We start from the raw sequence: 25,943 nt of genomic DNA on the forward strand, positions 1-25,943 counted from the left end.
TGACATCGAACAGTTTTCTTGCTTTAAACATAGTCAGGAGTAGGATGGGAATCCCTGGAGGTATCAGTCCACAGATTTTGAAAGAACAGAGTTGAAAGCTCCAATCTGCATAATTTGGCGTTGTTTGTTTTTCTTCACGGTTCCTCCTCCTAAGTGATATTAAGGAGAGACCTTTAAGCAATATAAAAAGGCAAATTACATCTACTGTGACTAATTTTATCTCAGGTGTCTTAAGAGTTTGGGATTCTGGAAACATTTGTAAACCTTAAGCCAGTGATTTCCACCCATGTTAGAGTCACGTGGGAGCTTTAAAAATACTGTTGCCTGAGCCACATCTCTAGAGATTCTGGTTAAGTCGGAACTTGTTAGAAGTTCTTTGTGAGATGCCGGCCTGCAGCCATGGCCCTAGAGAGATGTTTCCCAAATCTGGTTCCAGACCAGCAGCGCCAGCATCGCGTCAGCAGCAGCACCCCTGGGAGGCTGTTACAGACGCACTGTGCTGTGCCACCACGCTTGTGGAATCAGAGTCTCTGGGGGTGTCACCCCCGGAAACCTCGGTTTTAATAAGACCTCCAGGTGATGCTGATGTATACTCCGACTGGAGCTTTAGAGCAGTGATTCTCAACAGGAGGTAATTTTGTCCCTCTAGGGGATATTTTCCAAAGTCTGGGTAGTTTTGGTTGCCACAATGACGTTTTGGTGCTACTGGCATCTGTTGGGTCTTAGAATGCACAGGTCAGCCCTGACAGCAAAGAGTTATCTGGCCCCAAAGTTCAAGAATGCCCAGGCTGAGAAAGTCTATGGCCTTAGAGTATGGACAGCTCACAGAAATTATTGTAAAGTGGTTGAAGATTGTGACTGTAAGCAATGAAAGAATGTACTTGGTGAGATCTCAGGCAGGACCTTTGATCAGTTAAAAGAAAACAGATTAATGTTGAGATGTGATCAGGAAATTGTGAAGGATTACATCTTGCGAGGCATTGCAGTTTTTGATGATGTCTGGACCTTGCAAAAAGGATCTAAGGAGGCCTGTGTTCCTTGGGGCTTCACCATCACCTTTTGTTAACTCAGTGAATATGAGAACATGCTCATGGCAGACTGCACTTGGATTCAAACCTGCCTTTTCCAATAGCTTGTTAATAACAGTGACTTGAGGAACTGTCTCCCTAAGAAAAACGTAACCATAATTATGAACCTGGTTTGCAAGCCATAAAGTGTCATTCAGGTAGGCCATTAGGATTGTTTCATTCTGAAGTCATAAATATTGCATTTCTCAGGTTGCACGTTACTGTAACAGTGATTCTTTGTATTCCCTGCCTTTTCTTCTGCACGTTTTGTAGATGGCTTTTTCTGTATTTAATGATCTTCTCCAAGTAAAATAATCCACAGTTCCCTCCCTTAGCCTTTCATTCAGTGAATACCCATTTGTTAGCAAAGAGATGTGTGACTTTCATCCTCACAGAGTGAGGCAGTAGAAAAAGCAATTGATGTGCCCATATTCTGAGGCTGCCCTATAACCCAGGCAGTGGGAAGCGGGGCACGTCTGGAGATATCCTGGGGCTCTCTAAGACAGGTCACTGGCAGATGTGCCAGGAGGAGCCCTGTTTATCATCCGATGCATAAGGATACCCTGGGGGGTGTTGTTAGCAACCCAGACTTTGGGTTGCCCCCCACTCCCACCCCTGCCAGTAATCTGATTATTACATTTAGGAAGAGATCAAAGAATTTGCACTTCATCAGGGCTTGAGGTGTTTCTGGTGCAAGTGATCCGAGGACCGTTTGAAAATACTATGGCCCCAAACCCAAGACTTTATATATTTGGAAAGACTGTAGCATTTAAAAGTCTGTACACACACACCTTGCTGTACAATCGCAATCTCTAAAACATTTTGTATAATTAATGCTTACTTTTTAGTTCATGTATGACTACAGAATATCAGGGTTACTCTCAATCTAACTCTACACCAATCTGTAGCCCATGGTCTTCTCCACACAGAGGATTCGGTTTCTACAGAAAAGGAGGACTGGGATTCTCAGTGTATATCCTGCCTCAGAGCAGCTGTGTCCAAAGTGCTCTTTCCTTGTGATTTCGGCAGCAGCAGCATCTGTGGGTTTTGCTTTTGTAACCCAGCCACAGTGCTGACGAGGTCAGGGGTACAGCTGAAACTCGCTGGCGTCTGATCCCAGGCCTTTGCCCTTTCGTTCCTGGATGGGAGAGCAGCGGCAGCGCTTGAGGACGGATATCTGTCCTCCTGGGACTCCGCTCAGCCTGGCTGCATACCTGCACCACGAAAAAAGCATTGTCAGGCCTCTTGGTGAGATGCTGGAGTAGGCCAAACTCCCTCCGGGCTATAGCTCAGGTATTTCGCCCCAAGCAAGATATTATTACCGGCTGGATAAAAACGTGAGTAGAAGGACCTGGTTTTCTCCACAGAACTGCAAAATAGGGATTTGTAGTTGCCTTGGAAATATTGAGGATGGACATTAATTTTCTGGATCCAGTGGCCCGGGGGGAGTTGAGCTTCTTCCCTGTGCTGAGGAATGCTGGGGTCACTGGGTTTCAAAGCAGTGCTGAATTCTCCAGCCAGGCTCCTGGTTGCCCAGCAACAGGTGCGCAGGCTGCCTTTCATGGGGACTGCTCTGCCTGGCCTGGCCTGGTGTGGCCGGGCTCTCTGAACGGATGGGAGCTGGCGTGCAGGCACAGCGCACCACATCTGGGCCTCCCGGGAGCGTGCACATCACTCCAGCCTGCTGGCCCTGCCATCTGCTTCAGGGAGGCCTGGGCTAGGGGCGGTGGGGAGACAACTTTCTGCATGGCGGCTTGCAGTTGAATCTAACAAAGACGTTGGTGTCTTTGGAAGTCCAGCAGCAGAAGATGAAACTGCACGTGATGTCGGAGAACATAGCAAGATTTTTAGAATTATTTTGAATGTTCAGGTGTACGTGGTATTTGAAAAGCTAAGCCCGGATTTGGTTAAGTGTAGATGTTTTGTTCAGCTTGAACCTGAAGGTGAGGATTCAGCCTCCGGACAAGCATTGTTTGGCCTGGCCCGAGTTTTACAACCTCTGAGCTAACATTTATAATGAGAGAGGCGTTTATATAAAAAGTAAAGGAAAAGGTGAAAGATTGGGCAACTGTGGGCCAGTATCCAGCCTGAGAACGGCATCTGGAACCATACTGTGTCACCCGGGGAACACTTCGGCTCTAGCTTGCTGGCAAAGACCATCCTGGAGTCTTAGTCATCGTTTCCGATGGCTCAGGGTTTAACCTTTGTTTTCTGAGAAAGACAGGGGAGGTGGTTTTAGTGTTCTGAGCAGTTCCAGCAGGGAGATAGCCTTTCTGCAGCAAAGGGATGCTTGAAAACAGAGGGAAAAACCAGCAACCGGGATGCTACCCAATCCAGGGAAACCTCAGGTGTTCCTGAGCTTTATCTCCTCCTGAAAGGTGATACTGTGTCATGTTCCTGTGGCTTTGAGAGCACAGTAGAGCAGGCCTGCTCTGTGCTAAGCCTGTGGGGACCCACGTGAGGGTGGCTGGTGCCTGCTGGCCAGTGTCCACAGCCCGGAGGGCCTGTGTGTTTGGTGGTGCAGCTGAGCCTTCCGGACTGGCCAGATGGTCCATGACTCTGCAGCCGTGGCTGCCTGTGGAGAGGCCCTCTGTGCACGCGGAGGAGGCTGTGATCTGAAACTGTCACGTGGGCCTCCTGGAGCCCGGTGCCTCCTGCCTGAGAGTGAGCCACAGATGTCTGTAGGAGGTTTTGGGGGACACTGGTGGAAGAGCCTCCCTGCGACCTCATCCCTCTTTGGTTCCTGCAGTCCTGAAACCAGAGACACCATCTGATGAAGAGGGGAACTCGTGACTCAGGTGGCTCTGCTCCATCGACACAGAAACTTAAGGAAGAGAGCTCTTCTGTCCATCCCAATCCTGAAGCCCAGTTGCCATTGCCTTTTGCTCCCGGGGCCTGAGTCTCGGAATCCTTTTGAGACAGCTGCTGCACCCACCTGCCCGCGTTCTGCCTGCCTGGCACTTTGTGTTGTTTCTCAGCCTCTAGGGCCAGAAACAGCTCTGTAGTCCTGTTCCCGGAATAGTTTGCTCAGCAGTGTGTGAACCCAGGGCTGGCCGTATGTCATTCATGTTCTGGCCTGTCCTGTATCCTGTCATGAGTCCCAGGCTGCGACCTCTGCTCTGTCCCTTGGAACTTCATGTTCAGTGGAAGCCCAAGCTGGTCCCCCTAACTGCCCGCTTCCAGAGTTCTCTGCTGCATTAAGCTGCAGAGCCCACGCATCTGAGACACAGGCATCTCTTTAGAAAGGCAGTTTTGATCTCACTTGTGGGAGACGGTTTTCTCTGTGTCTCCTCATACCCCACTGAGCTCCTTGACTCCAGTTATCTGGCTTTGTCCCCACCATCCTACAAAAGGGGCTTTCCTCCAGGGCTTTTCCAATAGCTTCCTAGTGGGAAAACCCAATGGTGGTTACCAGTAGCACTGGACGCGACTGGGGGAGCTTTCTTGTGACATTCTCCTGGCTCGGCTTCCACAGCTCTCACTCGGTCCTCCTCGGCTCCTGTGCCTGGCTCCCGCTCCATTTGTAGGTTCTCTCTCTATTGCACCCAGCCAGCTGCCCTGCTCCCTAAATATTGCCGGACGTGCTTCCGTCCCCAGCAACCTTGTCCTGCTCTGCTTTCTGTTGATTGAACCCAGCTCTCCTGTATTGCAAGCAGATTCTTTACCCTCTGAGACACCAGGAAAGCCCCTTTCTATTGATACTTAGCTTATTTTTAGTCTAGGCTTCGAAGTTGCCTTCTAAGAAGCTAACTCAGGCTAGCTTAGGTGAATATGCTGGCTGAGCCTGAGACCAAGGGAGGCTCTCCAGGGATGGGACTACCTAGGGCCTCCCAGGGGACCCTGAGATGTGTGATTCTGTTCCCTTGCTTCTCCAGGCTTCCATGCAAGCCAGCCACCCCAGGAGGCTTACGGCTTGCTCTTTCAGCTTCAGCACTTAACCAGCTGCTTCTCCCTGTCCTGATGGCTTTACAAATGTGCATTCTTGCCAACTCAGCAATTCCACATCCAGGAACTTAAATCTTGAGAACACAATGTGAGAGAGTCATTAAACTTTAAGGTTATGAATACTCATCTTTAGAATCATTTCTTATAGGGAAGTTAGGAACACTTTGAGTAGCCAATGATAAGATACTAAGTTACTCATGATGATGTATTCATGGCGGAAACTTTTATCATATTTTTCAAAATTAAAATAACTCTTTGAAAAGATCCTAATGAGAAAAAATAAAAAACAAGGTATAAAACAGTTATGATCTTAAAGCTATATGCATATACATCATAAACTGTAGCACCTCAGAGTGATGGATGGCTGTTGACTTCTCTCTTTCTTTTTCTGCTTTTATCCTCTCTCTGCATTTTTGCATTTTCTATGTTATTTTAACTACAGCTTATCACAGTGGTTCCTGCAAACCTCCCCGAGCTGGATGGGTCCCTCTTCTGTGTGTTTCTGGTACTGGGCACATATTTCTGTGGTTTGGGTACCATGTAGCCCTCTGATTTCTTGACAAGAAGACATTTGGATGTTCATTATTATATTTCTGTACTTAGAAGCAAACTGAATATCAGTTCAGTTCAGTCCCTCAGTCGTGTCTCTCTTTGCAGCCCCATGGACTGCAGCGCACCAGGTCTCCTTGTCCATCACCAATTCCTGCAGCTTTCTCAGACCCATGCCTATTGAGTCAGCAATGCCATCCAACCGTCTCATCCTCTGCTGTCCCCTTCTCCTCCTGCCTTCATCTTTCCCAGCATCAGGGTCTTTCCCAGTCAGTCAGCTCTTCGCATCAGGTGGCCAAAGTATTGGAGCTTTGGCATCAGTCCTTCCAATGAATATTCAGGACTGATTTCCTTTAGAAATGACTGGTTTGATCTTGCTGTCCAAGGGACTCTCAAGAGTCTTCTCCAACACCACAGTTCAAAAGCATCAATTCTTCAGCACTCAGCTTTCTTTATGGTCCAACTCTCACATCCATACGTGACTACTGGAAAAACCATAGCCTTGACTATATGGACCTTTGTTGGTAAAGTAATGTGTCTGCTTTTTAATATGCTGTTTAGGTTGGTCATGGCTTTTCTTCCAAGGAGTAAGCGTCTTTTAATTTCATGGCTGCAGTCACCATCTGCAGTGATTTTAGAGCCCAAGAAAATAAAGTCTGTCATTGTTTCCATTGTTTCCCGTCTATTTCCCATGAAGTGATGGGACCAGATGCCATGATCTTAGTGTTTTGAATGTTGAGTTTTAAGCCAGCTTTTTCATTCTCCTCTTTTACTTTTTTTTATCAAGAGGCTCTTTAGTTCCTCTTCACTTTCTTCCATAAGGGTGGTGTCATCTGCATATCTGAGGTTATTGATATTTCTCCCTGCAATCTTGATTCCAGCTTGATTCCGATCTTGATTCCAGGCTGAATATGTCTGTTGGCTAAAAACATTCAAGTCAGCAGAGAAGTATTTTTGATAAGTTCAAACATTTACAAAGTTCAAATATCTGTGGCTTTTTGGTTTGTGAGCTTTCCTGGTAGCTCAGATGGTAAAGAAGCTGCCTGCAGTGTGGAAGACTTGGGGTTTGATCCCTGAGTTGGGAAGATCTCCTGGAGAAAGAAATGGCAACCTGGGAAATCCCATGAACAGGGGAGCCTGATGGGCTACAGTCCATGGGGTTGCAAAAGTCAGAAATGACTTAGCAACTAAACCACCACCACCACCAAACTTACTGATCAGTTTGGAAATGTTGACATCACAAACTGTGGAGACATACAATTCATAAACGTGTTATGTCTTGCCATTTATTTAGGTCTTCTTCAGTTTCTTTCAGCAGCCCGCTCACTGGACTGGACTCGGAGGAGCCTGGCGGGCTACAGACCATGGGGTCTGTAGCAGAGACGGGACGTGAGCCGGGCAGGACTGAGGGACTCACACTTTCACTTTCACTTTATTTTTGCTTCGCAGAAGCTTTAGATAATGCTTCCAGTTTCCCTTTCAGTTTTTGGGCAGTTTGGGCATTTTATCAATTGGATTAATAAGTTGATCACTGGAGTTTAAGAAATGGCTGTATATATTGTTATGGGCTAAATGTTCGTGTCCCCTAAAATCTGTGTATTGAAATCCTAACCCTTAATGTGATGGTATCAGGAGGTAGGGATTGGGGGCGGGGGGGGGGGTAATGAGGTCATGAGCATTGAGCCCTCGTGAATGGGATGAGTGTCTTTATATGAGGGGACCTGTGAGAGCTTGCTTGCTCTCTCTCTGTTCTCCTTCACGTGAGGATACCAGGAGAAGAAGTCTCCAAACCAGGAATAGAGTCCTTATCAGACACTGGACCTGCCAGTGCCTTGACCTTGGGCTTTCTAGTTGCTGGAACAGTGAGAAATAAATTTTTGTCATCTAATTCACCTGGTCTTTGGTATTTTTTTAATAGCACCTGGTTTAAGATAGATATGAACATGATTTAAACTTTGGACTCTAAAGCAAGCTTATTTTGAGACATTTGTAGATTGATGTATATTTCTAATAAGTAATACAGAGATTCCTTGTACCAGTTTCACCCTTTTATCCAGTTTCTCTCAAGGCATCATCTGGAAAGACTGCAGTATGACATTGCACCCAGGATATTGACACGGATACAGCTGAGATACGGAATATTCACTACAAGGCTCCCTGATAGCAAGACCCACTTTTTTCCCACCCACTCCCTCCTTAATCCCTGGGAACCACTAATCTGTTCTCCATTGCTACCATTTTTGTCAGTCCAAAATACTTTGTGTAAATAAAATCATACAGTATGTAATGTGGGGGGATTTTTTCCTCACTTAGTATAAGACCGTGCTAAGAGTTGTTCCCTTTTATCACTGAGAGGTGTTTCATAGTGTGGATGGAGTGCTGTTTAACCATTCACCCACTGAAGAACATCTGGGCGGTTTCCAATCTGGGGCTGTTATGAGTAAAACCGCTACAAACATGCACAGCTGGGTTTTTGTGTGAACTGAAGTTTTCATTGCTCTGAACGAGTGCCTCCAGAGAGTGACTGCTGAGCTGCATGGGAGTTATTGGTGTGTCCTTTTAGAAACTGCCACACTGTTTTCAGAAGTGGCTGTACCATTTTACTTTCTCACCAGCAAGGTCCGAGTGACCCAGTTTACTCCTATCCTCATCCGCATCTGTTATCTTCCTAGTTTTATTTGGTTATTCTGATGTGTACATGGGACATCTCATTCTTCATATGGATACTTATAGAACACAAGTCTTAAGTTTTGATGAAACCCGGTTCAATAAATGTTCCTTATTTTAGTAATGCTTTGGTGTTAAGTCTAAATATTCTCTGCTTAGTTCTTGATCTCAAAGGTTTCGCTTCTCTTCTCCCAGCGGTTTTCCTGTGTCTCCTTCACATGTAGGCGTGGGTCGTTCCGAGTTGCACTCTGATGCTGTGTGGAGCTCTTTGTCTGGGGCGCCTGCTCTGGGCGGCCTGTCCTGGCGGTGACCTTCGTGCCCCTGCCTTTCAGATCTCTACGTGTACGCTGTCCTCGTGTGCTGTGTGGGGATTCTCAGCGTCCTGCTCTTCACCCTGACCATCATCTGGCAGTCTGTGTTTAGCAAGAGGAAATCCAGAGGTAAGAGCATGGATAAAGTCATGTCTGGAGTGGGAGCGGAAGCAAACCACAGACAGACGGAAGGCGGCCGGGCAAAGTATCACTTTGGTTGAAAAACGCATCCTGCGTCGGGGGTTATTTACCTGTGACTGGTAAGCAAAGTGAGTGGGGGAGGTATGTCTCCCTTAAACTCTGCTACAATCACCCGTAACCACTGTTGACATCATTGCAGCCCCCCCCCCTTTTCTTAAATCCCTTCCTTCTGCGGTTTCTGAGCACCCTTAACCTCTCTCTTCCTCTCAGAAGAGTCTGTGGAGTCCAATGACCCTGGCTTTGATTCTGGTTCTGCTGCTTAAGACTGGGTTTTTAGACACATTCCTTACGAATTCTGAACTTGGGCTTTCTTATTTTATTAAATGACATGGAATGGACACCACCTTCTTTAGACTGAATATTGCTGTGTGTTCTTAATTTAATTACGGCATCGGACACTGTGCCTGGCAGGGATTAGAAAGGCTTCCCTCCCCTTCTCCTGTCCAGTCTGAGCATTCACTTCATTCCGCCTCCTTCCTTGTTGATATCCATGCCCCCTGGATTCTGTCTTCAGCCCCTTCCTGCTTTGACCTTTCTTCCTTAGGGACTGCAGTCATTGCGACTGACTCTTATCTCCCTATGAATACTGCCTGCTCTCTCTCCCTAGCCCCCTCCTCTCACCAAGCCTCCATGACACGTTTCCATCAGCTCCTGTGTGTTTCCTCTGAAATACCCTTCCTGTGCCCTTCCACTTAGGAATTTCTGAAATAGACGGGGACAGTGCAGCTCCCAGAGATGACCTGGGTAATAGCTGGGCTTTGGAATTAAAATAACTCCAGTTCAGTGACAACTCTTCATGTCCTATCTGATGACTTACCTGCCATGTCTCACCTTCTCCGTCTAAGTAGTGAGGAGTACAGCAGTGTATCTGTCTCACAGGACTGTTGTGAGGATTAAGTTAGAAAAACACAAATGAAACCCTTAACACATTCTGGTTCCCTGTCAGCACCCTGTATTTATGATGACATGTGGGTATAGTTATTAACATGTATAATGGTTACTGTTAGCCTAAGTTCATAAAGCTGGCAAGTATTACATTTGGAGCTCATGGCTTAAGGGGCAGATGAAACAGGGACACTGGGCAGCATTTCTAGAGGGGATTCTCTGCAGAGGCAGGGCTAAGGGAACCAGGGAGAGATGGAGAGGGAGGCCCTCAGGAACCAGCACCCATGGGATGCTGTGTCCACCCTAGACCTTAGGGGACAAGAGGAGGAGAGGTTCTGGAACGTGTGAGAGCTGCAGCTTTCAGAGAGTAGTCACCACTAGGAGCCTCGGAAGGACCTAGCCAGGCCAAACCAGGCGGGAGCAGGGAGTGAGCCAGGAGCCTCTACTCAGCCCCTCCCTGCCCTCCTCCTTCACATGACCCGGGGATGCTTTCCTTTGGTCCTGCCACACAGACCTGAAGCCAGAGGGAAGTGCGTAGAGGTCGGCCTCCAGGGCCTGAGTAGAGTGGAGAAGAGTGATGATGACCCGGATGGGAGCACGGAGCCCGAAGCACTGGAGACAGAGCCAGAGCTATAGGCAGGTCCGTTCTCCACAGCCCGAGCCCTGCCCACTCTGCTTGGCGCGTGTGTGCGGCGTTCCAGGCGCCCCCCTCCATGCCTGTGCCCGCCTTCTCCACGTGTGCAGCCTTTTCTCCTGTTGCAGACCCCTGATGACTTTGATGAACTCGTGGTGCGTGTTGCACACGTGCAAATGTGTTTGCCTCCCTGCAGGCGGATAGCGTGCAAGGCAGGGACCGTGCCTCTGACCCATTCTGCTTGGAATTTGGCAGATGACAGCTGCTCACCAAATGGTGGGCAAACGGCTTTGTCTCCCAGCTGCTTTGCTCCCAGCTGCTGGAGTTCGGATGCCACATGGGCAGTCCCCAAGCCTGTTTTGCTGTAAAGGCATCTCTTCCTGGGCTCAGGCGCATAATGGAGAAATCTGCCTGGAGCTGCAAGTCCTGTTAGGCTGTGGGCAGGAGCAGGGAAACAGAGCCACATAGGTAGTTCAGTAAAAGTCCTTCTATTCCAGAGTCAAAAAGGCAGACCAGGACACATACTCCAGGCCCCTCCAAGAGCCACTGGGAACCCAGGTCTTAGCTGCCCTCAACCCCCTGGGAGTGGGCCCAGATGGCCTCATGTGTACCTACATGCAGCATCTGAAACCCTGTGAGCTGTCAAGGGCTTAGCCTGAGCACCCACTGCAGGCTAGACCCCTTGTTGGTCCCTCCACATTCTCATGAATCCTTACTGCCAGCCCGAACAACAGCCCTTGTTGCTCCCTTTTGACTAAGGACACAGCTGGGGAGCTTGTCCAAGTCCCCAAACAAGGGAGTGGGAGAGCCCAAGCCCAGCCCCATCCCAGCCTTCGTGTTTCTGCTCAAGAAAACCTCAGCCATCTGGGGACGGACCTTGCTGAAGAGTTTTCCTTTAGCCTTCCATGTGGTTGTTGCTGAGGTCCTTCCTAGATAGCAACTCATAGCTCCCACAACAACTTGGGGCTTGGCATTGGTCTGGTACAACTGGGGTTAGCCCTCACCTGGACATGGTAGCCTTAGAGCAGATTGGCCAGACCCTCAGGAGCAGATCTCAGAGGCCCTAACATTGCTCCAGGGACTGGCAGGATGGGGGCATGGCTGTGACAGGGACAGGCCCGGGGGGATGACAGCCTTCAGCCTGGGTGTGTTATCTGGGACCCTTAGCCATGCAGTGCATATAGTGTGGCCCGAGCTGAGGAGGCAGAGAAAGGTGGCCAGAACCTTGGGCTCCCAGGTATCTTCCTATTAGAAGAGGTGAGAGAAACAGCCCTTCCTTTTGGAGTCCTCAGAGTCCGGAAGATCACACATTACCATTTAAAAGCACCACATCCTGAATTTCTGCTTCTATGCCTCTGTGTACAGCGGTTGCCTTGTGTGGCACCGAGAGCCTTTGAGTCAAGAGCCCTGGGTACTAAGCTATGGCCCGTGGTGGAGACTGGCTCCAGAACCACCCTTTATTGCTTTTCTCCTCTTCCTGGTCTCCCTTCCTCACTCACCAGTGGGTTTCCCAGGATTCCTTCCCACATAGACTCTGCACTTGAATCCTTGTCTTATAGACAAACTCTGCTTCTGGGGACCCCTAGCTAACACAGGTGACGCAGTTGTCATCAGCAGTGATTATGCTATGCATGTGTAAGGGAGACTCCAAGCGAGGTCTAGTTATATTTCTCTGTAAAATAGTATGTGTATAAAATTTTGCATTAAGGTTTTAAAGATGTCCTTATTCCACAGGTCTCTAGGTATTAAATTGTTTTTTGGATTGAGTTTTCAGTAAATATTGCGTGATTAGTAAAGATTTAGAAAATGAATATAAAATTAATCAAAACCACATAAATATATTATAAATTTAGATAAATAATTAATAACACAAGAAGTAAAATGTTATTGGAAATGGATTCTTACTTTACTTCATATAGCCTTGTATGGATTTACGTAGTAATAGAATTGAGGCATCATTTCTATTCTTATATTGTAAATAGATGTTAGCTCTGCAAAACCTCAGTATGAAAAGAGGCAGGAATGGATGGTTTCCCTACACTACTCAATACTTTAAACTGCTTTCAGGTTATATGTCAAAAGTCATAATGATCTATCATGGAAAATTATTTTAATTCTCTACCAGCTGACAACTGGGTTAGCTCATATTTCAATCCTTGTTGAAAGCAAAACATTGGAAACCTCTCCTCTAGTGAAAAGTTTATGTGCCCAGTCATTAGTCATTTGCTTTCTCAACACTGACACCGATAGTCCAAATCATTTATTGATTCATTGAGGCCATTGACGTGCCCACTGGCTTTAAGCCCCAGGACAGGTCTCTGTAGTACAAGTCAGGATGGGTGAGAGGAATGCCTTAATTTTATGAAGGAGAAAGGCTCATTTAACAGGGAGGGAGGGAAAGGAATACAGCCAGAGCTAGGGCAAGTTCCAGGGGAATGAATTCTAAGGAAAGAATACCATGGGAGGTGAGGATGCAGAAAATGATGTCCTTAAAACTGTTCTTTCCAGGGGTATGCAAACCCCAGGCTAAAGACCACTGACCTATATAGTAAGCTTAGGATAGTGCCAGGAAGACATGGTGAGTTCAATAAATATGAACTATGATTTTATTATTATTGCAACTGTAAATTAGCCAGCAAATAGTAGGTATTTAGTGAACACAGTGCAGAAAGAGTTCAGTTACTAACAAGGGGTTGGATCAGATAAACCAAAAGAACTCCCCAAAGCTGAGACTCTGTCATCCTGGTCTGGAGCCTGCATGGGTCACCTCCGTCACAGATCACTTCAAGTGCAGGAGCTTGAAACAACTGTTTTGTTTGCAGATCAGGAAGGTGACCTGGACTCAGCTGAACAGTTCTTCTGGCCTCAACTGGATCACTTACGCAGCTTCAGCCTGCTGGTGGGCACTGGGGCCTGGCTGCTTTGGGGCCTCAGCTGGGACGTCTCATGTCTGTTCCATGTGGTTTCACCTTCCCGAGGGCTAGCCAGGCTTGTCTGTGCGGTAACAGAAGAGTTCTCTGCAATGAGAGAGAGAGAGCACAAGCCTCAAGGCACAGGGCCTTTTATGCTTCTGCTTGTGATTCTTTGGCTAATGTTCCATTGGCCAAAGCTCATCGCATGGCCAAGCTCGGTGTCAGGGTAGGAGGGAATACATAAGCATGTGGAGAGATAGAAGATATTAATGTGTGATTCACTGGGGCCATTGATATAACACTTTCCTGCACAACTCCAGGGCCCTGTGGCTGTTTCAGCTTTACTTCTATTTGAGGTAAGTTCAACAGTGAGCTTAGATTGGACACTTATTAGGATAATTGCCTAGGTATTCTTATTTTTCCTCTTCAGCTAGAATTTTTTTTTCCCCCTGAAGGCTACCTACTGTGGAGAATGTCATTGCAAAAAAAAAAAAAAAAAAGATCATCTTTCCCAGGGCCTCCTTTCAGTCCTGGAAGAGCTTTGATCATAGAAAGAAAACCCACTTTATAGAGAGGAGCATCTAAGTGGAAACAAGTTGCCCTGAGAACGCTTTCTCATAACTAAGGCAGAGCTCTGAGATTGGGTGACTCTGTCATTCCAGGACTCTTCAGATTAGAATCCAACTCAACCTGGCTTGCCAAAAAAAAAAAAAAGAGCATGGGGGCTATGTGACCAGGAAGTCCGAGGTTCATGGCTCCATGCCTGGCTTGGTCCAGGTTTTGAACGATGTCAAGTGTCCGTGGCGTCCTTGCTGTGAGTCTCCTGTGCTCACCCAAAGATAACCTGGAGAGGCGGTTAGTGCAAATGCTGGGCGACACCTGGCCACCCGCATTTCCTAGCAGTTCCGGGGCACACGTGTCTAAGACAGTGTATTTACCATCTGCAGTTCCAGGGCACACGTTTCTAAGGTCGTATTTACTTACCATCTTCTGTTTCTTCTTCCTTTCACAGTGAGACACTATTTGGTGAAATGCCCTCAGAACAGGTAAGAATATTTTCTTCCTTTTTCCATGTAAAATCTTTGCTGTTTTACTTTCTTCTGATATTACCAAGAAATTGTTTAAATTCGTATGTTTATCTTAAGGTCTGCATATTAGTTTATAGATCGACCTAAAAACATGTATTCTGCATGCACTCACATGTGTCCAGATTTCAGACTCTGGTTCTCACTCCCAGAGGGGCCGGTGCACATGTGACTCATGCTGGCCCAGTGTGCCTGCTGGAGGAGGCTTGGCACCTGCTCCCCAGTGTGGGAAGGGACTGGCAGATGGACTGAACCACCTTGATGCCTTCTGACCACAAACACCCCTGATCCCTTCCACCAATGCCTACTTGTTCTGTGCCCTACTCTACAGAATGTGTCCATTAGTGATGGCTGTGCCAAGAGGCCAGCCTTTTAGTGGATGGGACACACCTTGCAGGTAACAATAGTTGTAGTAGACACTGCAAACTCGAGAGTATTTAGAAATTTGAGACTTTTTTCCCAGACAGGATGAGTAAGATCAGTTTCTCCCTGCTCTTCTTCCCTGCCAATAAGCATAACTATCAATTCTGGAAATAATATAAGAGACCAACAAAGGAGGACTCTGAAAGGTAGTAAGAAGAAAATTATGAGAGGCAAAGGCAAAGAAAAAAATCTTAAAAACAACCAAAGAGAAACAATGTATTACCTACAGGGAAACACAGACTTGAATGACAGTGCAGTTTTTCATCTAAATCCGTGGAGGGCAGAAAGAAGCAGCGCATTTTTCTATACAAACAGTAACAAGAGAGGTGGTAGTTAATATCAAATAAGATATCCTGTAAGACAAGAAATATTACTAAAGACGAAGAAGGAAGTTTTTTTAATTATAAAAGATGAACTCATCAGGATGATATGACATGTTGCCTGGGCCTAGCTACAGAGCCTCAACATACGGAAAACAAAAAACGGAAAATTGAAAGATTTTCAATTATTCTAGAGCAACAGCTGGAAGTGCCAATGCTCCACTCTCAGTAATTGATAGAGTACCTAGGCAGAAAATCAACCAGGACACAGAAGATGAAGCAATTTTACGTGACAAGTAAGAATGATTTGCCCAGTGATTGCATAATATATTCTTCTCAAGTGTATTAGGAACATTCTCTAGGATAGACCATATACTAGGTCATAAAACATATCTTTATAAAATTGGGTATTTTATTTATGTAAGAAATCATACCAAGTCTGTCCTCTGACCACAACAGAATAAAATAAAAATTCGTGACAGAAAGAAATCTGGGAAATTCCTCAATGTTTTGAAAGTTCAAACAACATACTTTTAAATACTGTGTGGGTCAAAGAAGAAGTCAAAAGAGAAATTAGAAAATATTTTGAATTAAATAAAAATGAAAACACAGCATATCAAAACTCATTGGATGCAGCTAGAGCCGCAGGATGCAGCTAGAGCCGCAGGATGCAGCTAGAGCCACGCTCATGTAAGAATTCATGGCCCTTAGGTGCCGAGATCAGACAAGAAGAAAAGTCTAAAGTCGGTGCGTTAAGCTTTCACCATAAGAAACTAGAAAAAGAAGTGTGAGTGAAATCTGAAGTAAGAAGAAGAAAGAATATAGTAGAGATTAGGGTTAGGGTTAGGGTTAGTAGAGATTAGTACAGAAATCAATAGCATGGAAAACGCATTCACGAGAGCGCGCACGCACACACGCGTACACAGAGAGAAGTATCAGTGAAATCAGAGTTGGTTCTTTGTAAAGGTCAGTGGACCCGACAAACCTTAAGTTAGATTGTCCACGAAAATAAAAAAGAAAGATGAAAACCAATTACCAAAATTAGGAAGGAAAAAAGAAGTTCCTACAAACCCTATAAAAATGAAAAGGTTATAATACTTATAATCCAAATGTATTCTAACAAATTAGACAACGTAGATGAAATGGAAAAATTCCTAGAAAAACAAAAATTTTCCAAAACTGATTTAAAAATAAAGCTATAATCTGAATACAGAGAAGGCAATGGTACCCCACTCCAGTACTCTTGCCTGGAAAATCCCATGGATGGAGGAGCCTGGTGGGCTGCAGTCCATGGGGTTGCTGGGAGTTGGATATGACTGAGTGACTTCACTTTCAGTTCTCACTTTCATGCATTGGAGAAGGAAATGGCAACCCACTCCAGTGTTCTTGCCTGGAGAATCCCAGGGACGGGGGAACCTGGTGGGCTGCCGTCCATGGGGTCGCACAGAGTCGGACACGACTGAAGCGACTCAGCAGCAGCAGCAGCAGTATAATCTGAATAACCTGTAATAAGTCAAGAAATTAAATTGTTAGCAAAACACTAAAAAACTCGTAAATATAATAGTAATGAAAAGGAGTACATTCACAGATACAGAGAGCAAACGTGGTAGTCAGTGTGGAGAGGGACGGAGGAGGGGCAAGATAGGGGTAAAGGGTTAAAAGGCACAAACTGTTCTGCATAAAGTAGGTGTACCGCAAGGATATATGGAACAACACAGGGGATACAACCAGTGGTTTTCCCCAATATTTTATAATAAGTATAAATGGGATATAACCTTTAAAAATGTGTATCACTATGTCGTATACCTGAAACTTGATTAGGATCGTACAGCAACTGTACCTCAATTTTAAAAATGAGCAAAAAGATTTGAATAGATAGTTCCCTAAAGAAGACATGTAAATGGCTAACAAGCTCATGAAAATGTGCTGCATATCATTAGTATCAAACAAGTGTGATTAAAACCACAATGAATGCCACGCCGCCAAACGCCCACTGCAATGCTGCGGTGAAAAAGGCAGTGTCAGATGCTGGCCGGGATGTGGTGCGGCTGCACATTGCTGAGGAGCATGTACAATGGTGTAGCCGCTTTGGAAAGACAGTGCGGTGATTTCTTAAAACAGTAGACATAGACTCAGCCATACTCACTATTATTTATTTGGCAAGAGGAAACTTTTGTAGAGTGACAGAGATGTTCTAAACCTGTATTGAGGCAATGGTTGTGCAACTTTATAAATCTACTGAAATTATTGAATCGTATGCTTATGATCAGGGAATTTTATGGGGAGTAAATTATGCCACAAGTGGGCCTTAGAAAGCATCACTACAAACAAAGCCAGTGGAGGTGATGGAGTTCCAGTTGAGCTGTTTCAAATCCTGAAAGATGATGCTGTGAAAGTGCTGCACTCAGTGTGCCAGCAAATTTGGAAAACTCAGCAGTGGCCACAGGACTGGAAAAGGTCAGTTTTCATTCCAATTCCAAAGAAAGGAAATGCCAAAGAATGCTCAAACTACTGCACAATTGCACTCATCTCACATGCTAGTAAAGTAATGCTCAAAATTCTCCAAGCCAGGCTTCAGCAATGCGTGAACCGTGAACTCCCTGATGTTCAAGCTGGTTTTAGAAAAGGCAGAGAAACCAGAGATCAAATTGCCAACATCCGCTGGATCATGGAAAAAGCAAGAGAGTTCCAAAAAAACATCTATTTCTGCTTTCTTGACTATGCCAAAGCCTTTGACTGTGCAGATCACAATAAACTGTGGAAAATTCTGAAAGAGATGGGAATACCAGACCACCTGACCTGCCTCTTGAGAAATCTGTATGCAGGTCAGGAAGCAACAGTTAGAACTGGACATGGAACAACAGACTGGTTCCAAATAGGAAAAGAAGTATGTCAAGGCTGTATATTGTCACCCTGCTTATTTAACTTCTATGCAGAGTACATCATGAGAAATGCTGGACTGGAAGAAACACAAGCTAGAATCAAGACTGCCGGGAGAAATATCAAGAACCTCAGATATGCACATGACACCACCCTTATGGCAGAAAGTGAAGAGGAACTAAAAAGCCTCTTGATGAAAGTGAAAGAGGAGAGCGAAAAAGTTGGCTGAAAGCTCAACCTTCAGAAAACGAAGATCATGGCATCTGGTCCCATCACTTCATGGGAAATAGATGGGGAAACAGTGGAAACAGTGTCAGACTTTATTTTGGGGGGCTCCAAAATCACTGCAGATGGTGACTGCAGCCATGAAATTAAAAGACGCTTACTCCTTGGAAGAAAAGTTATGACCAACCTAGATAGCATATTCAAAAGCAGAGACAATACTTTGCCGACTAAGGTCCGTCTAGTCAAGGCTATGGTTTTTCCTGTGGTCATGTATGGATGTGAGAGTTGGACTGTGAAGGAGGCCGAGCGCCGAAGAATTGGTGCTTTTGAACTGTGGTGTTGGAGAAGACTCTTGAGAGTCCCTTGGACTGCAAGGAGATCCAACCAGTCCATTCTAAAGGAGATCAGCCCTGGGATTTCTTTGGAAGGCATGATGCTAAAGCTGAAACTCCAGTACTTTGGCCACCTCATGCGAAGAGTTGACTCATTGAAAAAGACTCTGATGCTGGGAGGGATTGGGGGCAGGAGGAGAAGGGGACGACAGAGGATGAGATGGCTGGATGGCATCATGGACTCGATGGACGTGAGTCTGAGTGAACTCCGGGAGATGGTAATGAACAGGGAGGCCTGGCGTGCTGCAATTCATGGGGTCGCAAAGAGTCAGACACGACTGAGCAGCTGAACTGAACTGAAATTATGCCTCAGGAAAAAAAATTTTTTAAGCATATGCCCTGAAAAGGCTCCAGTATTGGCATTTCAGACACTGGAAGAGGTTATGGCTCGGGGGACGCCATAGGCTGTGGGGAGGTCAGCCTGCCAGTGTTTCTCGGAACTTGCATCTAGCGTCTGGCCTTAAATCCTTAGCAAGCGGTGCGGGAGTCTGCTTCCTTCCCTTCCCTCATTTCCCCTCAGTTGCGTCTATTCTGAGCTGGTGCTGATGTTATAAGTACAGTGAGGATGTCACCCTAGCCCCGTGGGCATTAGAGCTTGGTCTCCCCTCAGTCCTGCAGAGCCAGAGGTCAGAGATGAGCACAAGGTCCCACTCAAATGCTGCCGCCTTGACCCGCTGGTGCCGTCAGCGAGACTGGGTGCCTGAGCTAAGCTCGTCCCGCGACCTGTCTCCTGTTGGGCCAGCCCACAGATCTGCCTCTGGAAAACCTGCCTCTCTCACCGTACCCCAGGACCCTGCAGGGACTGGATCTGCCCTCTTACACCTGGGCGCTCTTCTGGCTTGCACTCAGCTTTCTGTAAAGAACCTCATGCTGATTTGCTTAGTGCAGGCTGTGCTCTGCCACGGGGCCTCTCCTGTGAACCGGTCAGCCCTTGCCGTTTTGACTGGCCTTGACCTGAACTGTGCTCTGCCGCTATAGCCCAGGCGTTTCTTTTTCCTGTCCCTGTTGTGCCAGGGAGCTCCCACCTCTGGGCTCCATAATCAGTGCTATGGCAGCGGGCCCCTGGGCCCCTCAAGCCACGACTGGGATGAATGTCTGTCTTTGTCCTCTGGCCACTTCCTCCTAAGGGAGAATGGGCAGAGAGCGCAGGCAGGGGAGGGGCCCTCAGGAAGAGGCCGCGTGCTGGCCTTGAGGCTGTGGTCCCGAGAGCGAGGCCTTGCCAGGTGACTGGGGCCGAACATGGGGGCGCTAGGGGATTCCTTGACTTTTTGAGAGAAGTTCAAACAGGAGGAAAACAAGTTTCATCTTCATGTGTGCCGGCCCTGAAGTCGGAAACTGCCGTCTCCTGGGAGGGCGGCCTTGACCTGCAGAGCTGGAGGACTGTTCCTTTCCCACGGCGGATCACCCTCTCCCGGAGCAGACACTTGGGCCTTAGCAAGCATCTCAGGGCGCTGCAAGATTTCAGCTATCTGGAGAGCAGCTCAGCGGATGACTGTGAAACTGTACCCCAAAGCTCCAGAAAATCGGATTGGAAATGCAAGGCCACTGATTTCGTGGATGTATGACGTGCTCCCACTCTCGGCTGGAAAATCCCTTGGGCAGAGGAGCCTGGTGGGCTGCCGTCTATGGGGTTGCACAGAGTCGGACACGACTGAAGCGACTTAGCGGCAGTAGCAGCAGCAGCTCCCACACCGTGACTCCTCCTCGGCGCACTCAGGGGCCTCTCTTCAAGTTCAGTCAAGCTGTCAAGAGGGAGGATGGGGCACAAAAAGGCAGTTCCCAGCCAGCACATTTCCTGACCTTTTGCTTGAACTCGTCTTATGCACTTGAGATAATAAAGTATCTCCAAGTGGGAGAAATTAAGGTGGGCGTTATGTTATCTGTGCTGATAACAGTTACAGCTGAAGTCGTCCAAGCTTTCTTCATGTTTTCTGGTGCAAACACTTTCTCAAGGATAGACAGTCAGGTCAACAGACTCTTTACATGTTGGATAAATTATAGGCACAGCTTTACTATGTTTTATGAGCTTACGTTAAAGCATTTTTCAGTCTTTTCTGAAACATCAGAATTTTATAAACATTTTAAAACATACTTCACAATCGAAGTATGGGATTACTAAGTGATTTGTTTAGGGTCTTGGAGAGAAGGCAGAGATGTGATTTCAAAGAGAATATAAAGATATGTGCTCCAAACTGGGGTATGTGACTAGTTGCTTCGTGTGTATTGCAGCCAGCTGAAGCCTAGTGAATAGGAGCAGTGTTATAGAACATTTATTCCTTCTGTGAAGGGCCGTCTGCTGTGATGGTTAGAGATTCTGTGGCCAGGCACCCTCAGTTCACATGCCAGCTCTGCCACAGACTGCTGTGTGCCTTTGGCTAATTTTTCAACCTCTCTGATAAAATGAGGGCAATCATAGCTCTAGCAGGTAAGGAGTTGGGAGGATTTCAAGAGTTGGTCTGTATAAAGTGCTTCCAACAGGTAAGTGGTGAGCTCTGTGCAAATAGTCCTGTTATTATTCAGTCAGTACTTATGAGTGTTTCTTCTGTAGGCTTGTAAGGCCCTTTGAATGAGTGTGAAATAACACCAGCCCACGCCTTGAGGTCTGGGAGACCCAGAGGAACCAGGCGGTGGCTGAGCCGTGGCCACAGCGCTGTCGCGGGCACCCAGCGGGGGTGCTCCCAAGCCTGTCTCAGGGTCTCCTGGGGCTGAGGTCTGGGCTGGGTCTTGGAGGTTGAGTTAGAGCATTCCAGGAGAAGAGGGATGGGGGCAGCAGCACATAGGAGTGGGGCGGGAAGAGCACGGCTGGGGAAGGGGTTTCGCCCGCGGGGTGAGGGATCTTGGAGATTCAGGGCAGAACAGCAGGCTGGTGAGGCTGGAGGTGGTGGCAGGGCAGATTGCAGAGGGTGGCAGTCATCGTATTAAAAGTGATCACAAAGCCTCATGTATTACATGCCTGGCGCAGTGCTAAGCACAGGACACACACCATCTTCTTCTGGCCTCACAGCAACCCCATGAGTGGCTGCTGTGATTATCCCCATCCTACAGATGGGAAACCAGTCCCAAAAGAGTGTGGATGTTGGTGAGGTCTCCTGACCAGTGAGGGCAGGAACAGTACGGCTACCAGCCCAGGCCCCCTGGCTCTGGGGCTCACACGCTGGCCCAGGCGTCCTGGGGGGCTTGGGTCTGACTGTGAGAGCTCTGGTATTGGCAGTCACAGAAATGGACGAGAAGTGGGTGCTGCAGGAGAGTCAGGGCGATGGAAGGGGAAGCGGAAGGGGCGTGGCTGGAGATGACTGCAGCGGCTCTGCCTCGTCCCGACTCCGGAAAGTCCAGTGAGCTCCGGTCATAGGCATCGATTTGTAGGTGTCTTCCCTTGTGACCACATTCAGCTGAGCAGGCCAGGGGGTGAGGGCTGGGACGACAGGCTCCCGGTGTGTGTCTCCTGGTCTCGCTCCCTGCATCCCTGAGGACATCGCTGTGCTGTCTTATCCTGGCCCACCCGGGGGCTCAGGCTCACCTCCCTCCTTTCAGAGCCCCAGGCAGAGGCAGGCAAGGGGAAGACGGCCGTGGTGATGGGATCTGGTTATTCCTGGAATAACACGAAAAGCCTCCACCTGGTTTTGGCATCAGCTGGAACTATGCCACCTGCTACGTGGTGGCATGGGAGCAGTCTCTCAGCTTCTGTGGGACTAGGTCACTCTCCACCAAGTGGGCATCAGCTTGCCTTTGTCCTGTAGCTCAGGGTTGTCATGAGGGTTTAATGAGATAATACCGGCTGTGGACTAATTCCTCATAATTACTCATCAAGTGCCCGTGTACCTCTGTGGCCGAACACTTGATGGGGTTTATTTCTAATCCTCATAAAAAGCCTGCTAGGTACAAATTACTCTCCCCAGACTAAGAGCATGAGTAAAACTGCCAACTCGTAGATGAATAGCTAGCCCTCTATACTATTTACAGACCTTTGGATTGCAAGTGCAGATGGTCCTACCCAAGAGAAGGCTTGGCTGGCTCCTGGCCGGGGTGCTGCAGGGTGTGGGCCTCCACCAGGGGACACTGGGCCCTCGGGGCCGTGACTTCTGTCCCCAGCCTCCCCCCAGGCTGCGCTGCCTCCAGGTTTTGATGCGACTCCAGCCAGTCCTGCTCCCCCCAGGAAAGGAGAGGTGGCTCAGGAGCCTTCACCCAGGCCTCATGGAGGACTCATCTTGCTTCCCCAGGAAGCAAACACAATTGCAGTCACTGCTGTGGGACCAACCTGAACCGTGCTCTATGGCCAGAGCGTGAGGTTGTGCTGAGCAGGGGTTGGGGGTCAGTTGAGCAGGGGTTGGGGGTCAGTGCCACCCAAACGGGTCCCTTCAGCCGTAGAAGGCAGTGAGTGGATGCTGGGCAGATAACCCCAGGGATCTCTTTTTGCCATTATGCTTATGACCCAAAGCCAACCCTGCGTGGAAATGGTGAATATTAAGGAAGCACCTCCCAGTCTTACCAGTCGGTGTTCAGAGATCTTAAACTTAAAAACTAAACCTAAGCCTGTGTGCAGACTCCGTGAGAACTGGCAGGGACTGCAAAGGACGAGCTCTCATGACAAGACCAGCAGAACCTCTGAGGTGATGTAAACCATTTATGATGAAAGGCCAGGGGGAGGCCTGGACAGGAAGGTGCCTTGGCAATTACCTCACAAAGGAGCAGCTCTTATCCTGATGCTCTTCGCAAAATGCATGCAAGAAGGTCGTATGCAGAAAGTGATGCATCAGGACCCCCAGGGTCTGCAGGTCCTTTGTACGTGCTCCCACCCTGGTGCAGATTTCTGAGAACTCTGCCAAGTCCAGCCAGCTCCCTGTTCAAGGAGAGCAGATTCCATAATAATGATGATACCAATGCTGGTAAGACAGTCATAGGCGACACCCATTTAGTGCTTCTACTTTCCAGAGGTAGTTCTGTGTGTTTGACATAGTGTGATGTATTTATGAGAAAAAGTCTTTTCAAGGAAAGCACCATTCTTCCACCTTGAGAGTGAAGTTCTCCAGGCTGTACAGAGCTCCTGGCATGGACTGTGGATGACCTTGTGTGGCAGTGGAAGCCTATGGAGCGCCTTCAGAAACCTCAAGCCAGATGTCAAGAAGCTCACCCTGTTTGCACTAGTCCTTGGCCTTTATCGATGGCAGTTGACCTTGGTGAGGGGGGGCCCGTAACTGCAAATGACAGTGAGTTGCTAACATAGCTGTCGTGACCCACAGCCCCCTACAGACCCTAGCACTCAGTCCGGCCTCTCTTACCAGGACAGAGCTCTCAGCAGCTGCGTTTAGTACAGACTGGAAATGCAGTGAAATGCTGATGACGCCTTCTGCTACCTTCTCTTTAGGAAGCTGGTTTAAGCCCAGAGCAGCCTTTCTGGATCTGGCTCTATCGACCTTCTTCCTGCCCTAGTTTTCTTGCTCTCTGTTGTCTGGGCTGGGCCCAGAGTCCTTGCTTCAGGGCCTGGCGGCAGATGGAACTGGTTCAGATCCCAGTGTGCCTGCCTTGACCCCTCTGAGGCTTCGTTTTCCCATCTAGGAGGGTCAGAGGTTACGGCTATCAGGTACTTTTCACAGTGCCTTGCGTAGGGGAGACTGATAAATGCAAATAAAAGGAGATATCACATTTTTCTTTCTTAAATGAGAGAAATTTTTTAAACTGATAAATCTGGGGTTAAAAAGGATGAAAACATGAATATGCTTACCCATTGACCAAGTGGCTATAAAATAGTACTAACTTGTCAGAAATCATTTTGACAGTGGGTATCGAATAGCCTTTAAAATGACCCTTTTTTTCTGAACTAATACTTCTAGGTCTAAGAATTCAAAAAACAGAAGTCTAAGAATGGAAAACCATTATGCACAAATATATTTATAGCAATGTTATTCATATATCAAATTGGGAAACAGATGCTTAGATGCTGGGGAAAGGCTAAGTAGACTGCAGCATGTCTTGTCATTAGAATAGTAGGAGGGTATAGCAATTTGGAAAATGTAGATTAAGTAAAAAGAAGGATGCAAAATTGTAATACAGTTTTATTTTTTAAAAAACAATGTAGAAGAGCTAGGGAAGAGTTGAAATTTAAATCCATGCAAAAGTTTGCCCATGGATGTTGCTAGCAGCTGTTTATTCATAATCTCCAAAACTTGGGAGCAACAAAGATGTCCTTCAGTAGATGAATGAATAAACAAACTCTGGTACATTCAAACAATGGAATATTAGTTGACATTAAAGAGAGATGAGCTATCAAGCTATGAAAAGACATGGAGAAAACTTAAATGCATATTTCTAAGTGAGTGAAGCCAGTCTGAAAAGGTTCAGACAATGTATGGTGTTCTGGAAAAGGCAATGCTATGGAGACAGTAAACAGTGGCTGCCAGAGATGGGGGAGAGGGATGACTAGGTGGAGCACAGAGAAATCTGGGGACGTGGAAACTATTCTGTACCTTACTCTAGGAATGGATACACTATAAATTTGTCCAAACCCATAGGATGTACACCACCAAGAGTGAACCGTAATTAAACAGTGACCTTTGGGTGATAATGATGTGTCAAAGTAGTTTCATTAATTATCGCAAATACACCCTTCTGGTGGAAGAAGTTCATGATGTGGCTGGGCAGTGGTCTGTCTGAAATCTCTGTACCTTTTGCTCGGTTTTGTTGTGAACACAGAACTGCTCAAAAAAGAAATAAAACATAGAAGAGGGAAAAGACTGGAAATACTTACAAAGGTTACGACAGACTTATTGTTTTTGTTTTCATGTCTGTAATTACCATTTTAAAACATGAACATGCATTAATTTATAATGGAAAGAAAAAAAAACATTTCAAGAGTTTAAGATGCTAGGAAATCAAGCTGTACGTGTGGTTGTGTATTTAAACAATCCCGAGGGTTTCTGATCCCTTTTTCCCTCTTAGTGGCCAGGGTTTTGTAAACACACATTCCTTTTGGCTATTTGTGAATTTACACAGTTGACCTTATCCTTAAAGTCATGGCCAGTTAGAGTTTCTGCCCGATAAAAATAAGCTGTCTTTGGGGACTCTTGGTGTGAACTATGTTCTTAGAAATTTCCCCACTAGTCACTGTGTGACTCAGTCTTTGTTATTTTAAAACTCTGCTGCTGCTGCTGCTGCTAAGTCGCTTCAGTCGTGTCCGACTCCGTGTGACCCCATAGATGGCAGCCCATCAGGCTCCCCCGTCCCTGGGATTCTCCAGGCAAGAACACCGGAGTGGGTCGCCATGTCCTTCTCCAGTGCATGAAAGGGAAAAGTGAAAGTGAAGTCGCTCGGTCGTGTCCGACTCTTAGCGACCCCATGGACTGCAGCCCACCAGGCTCCTCCATCCATGGAGTTTTCCAGGCAAGAGTACTAGAGTGGGGTGCCATTGTAGGACTGTATTAAAATAGCCTATTTTCTTTTATTAAATGTATAC

The 25,943-nt window shown here is 47.0% G+C and overlaps 1 protein-coding gene across 1 annotated transcript in view; it reads left to right on the forward strand.

Moving 5' to 3' along the window:
• VSTM4 (V-set and transmembrane domain containing 4) overlaps window positions 1-25,943 on the forward strand; it is a 79,488-nt gene that overhangs the window by 25,028 nt on the left and 28,517 nt on the right. Inside the window, exons 4-5 of the mRNA XM_018042498.1 lie at window positions 8,561-8,668; window positions 14,184-14,217. Of these exons, the coding sequence (XP_017897987.1) occupies window positions 8,561-8,668; window positions 14,184-14,217 (142 nt within the window). The remainder of the gene's footprint in view (window positions 1-8,560; window positions 8,669-14,183; window positions 14,218-25,943) is intronic.

Source organism: Capra hircus, chromosome 28 (assembly GCF_001704415.2).
Source record: "Capra hircus breed San Clemente chromosome 28, ASM170441v1, whole genome shotgun sequence".
NCBI classification, from domain to species: Eukaryota; Metazoa; Chordata; class Mammalia; order Artiodactyla; family Bovidae; genus Capra; species Capra hircus.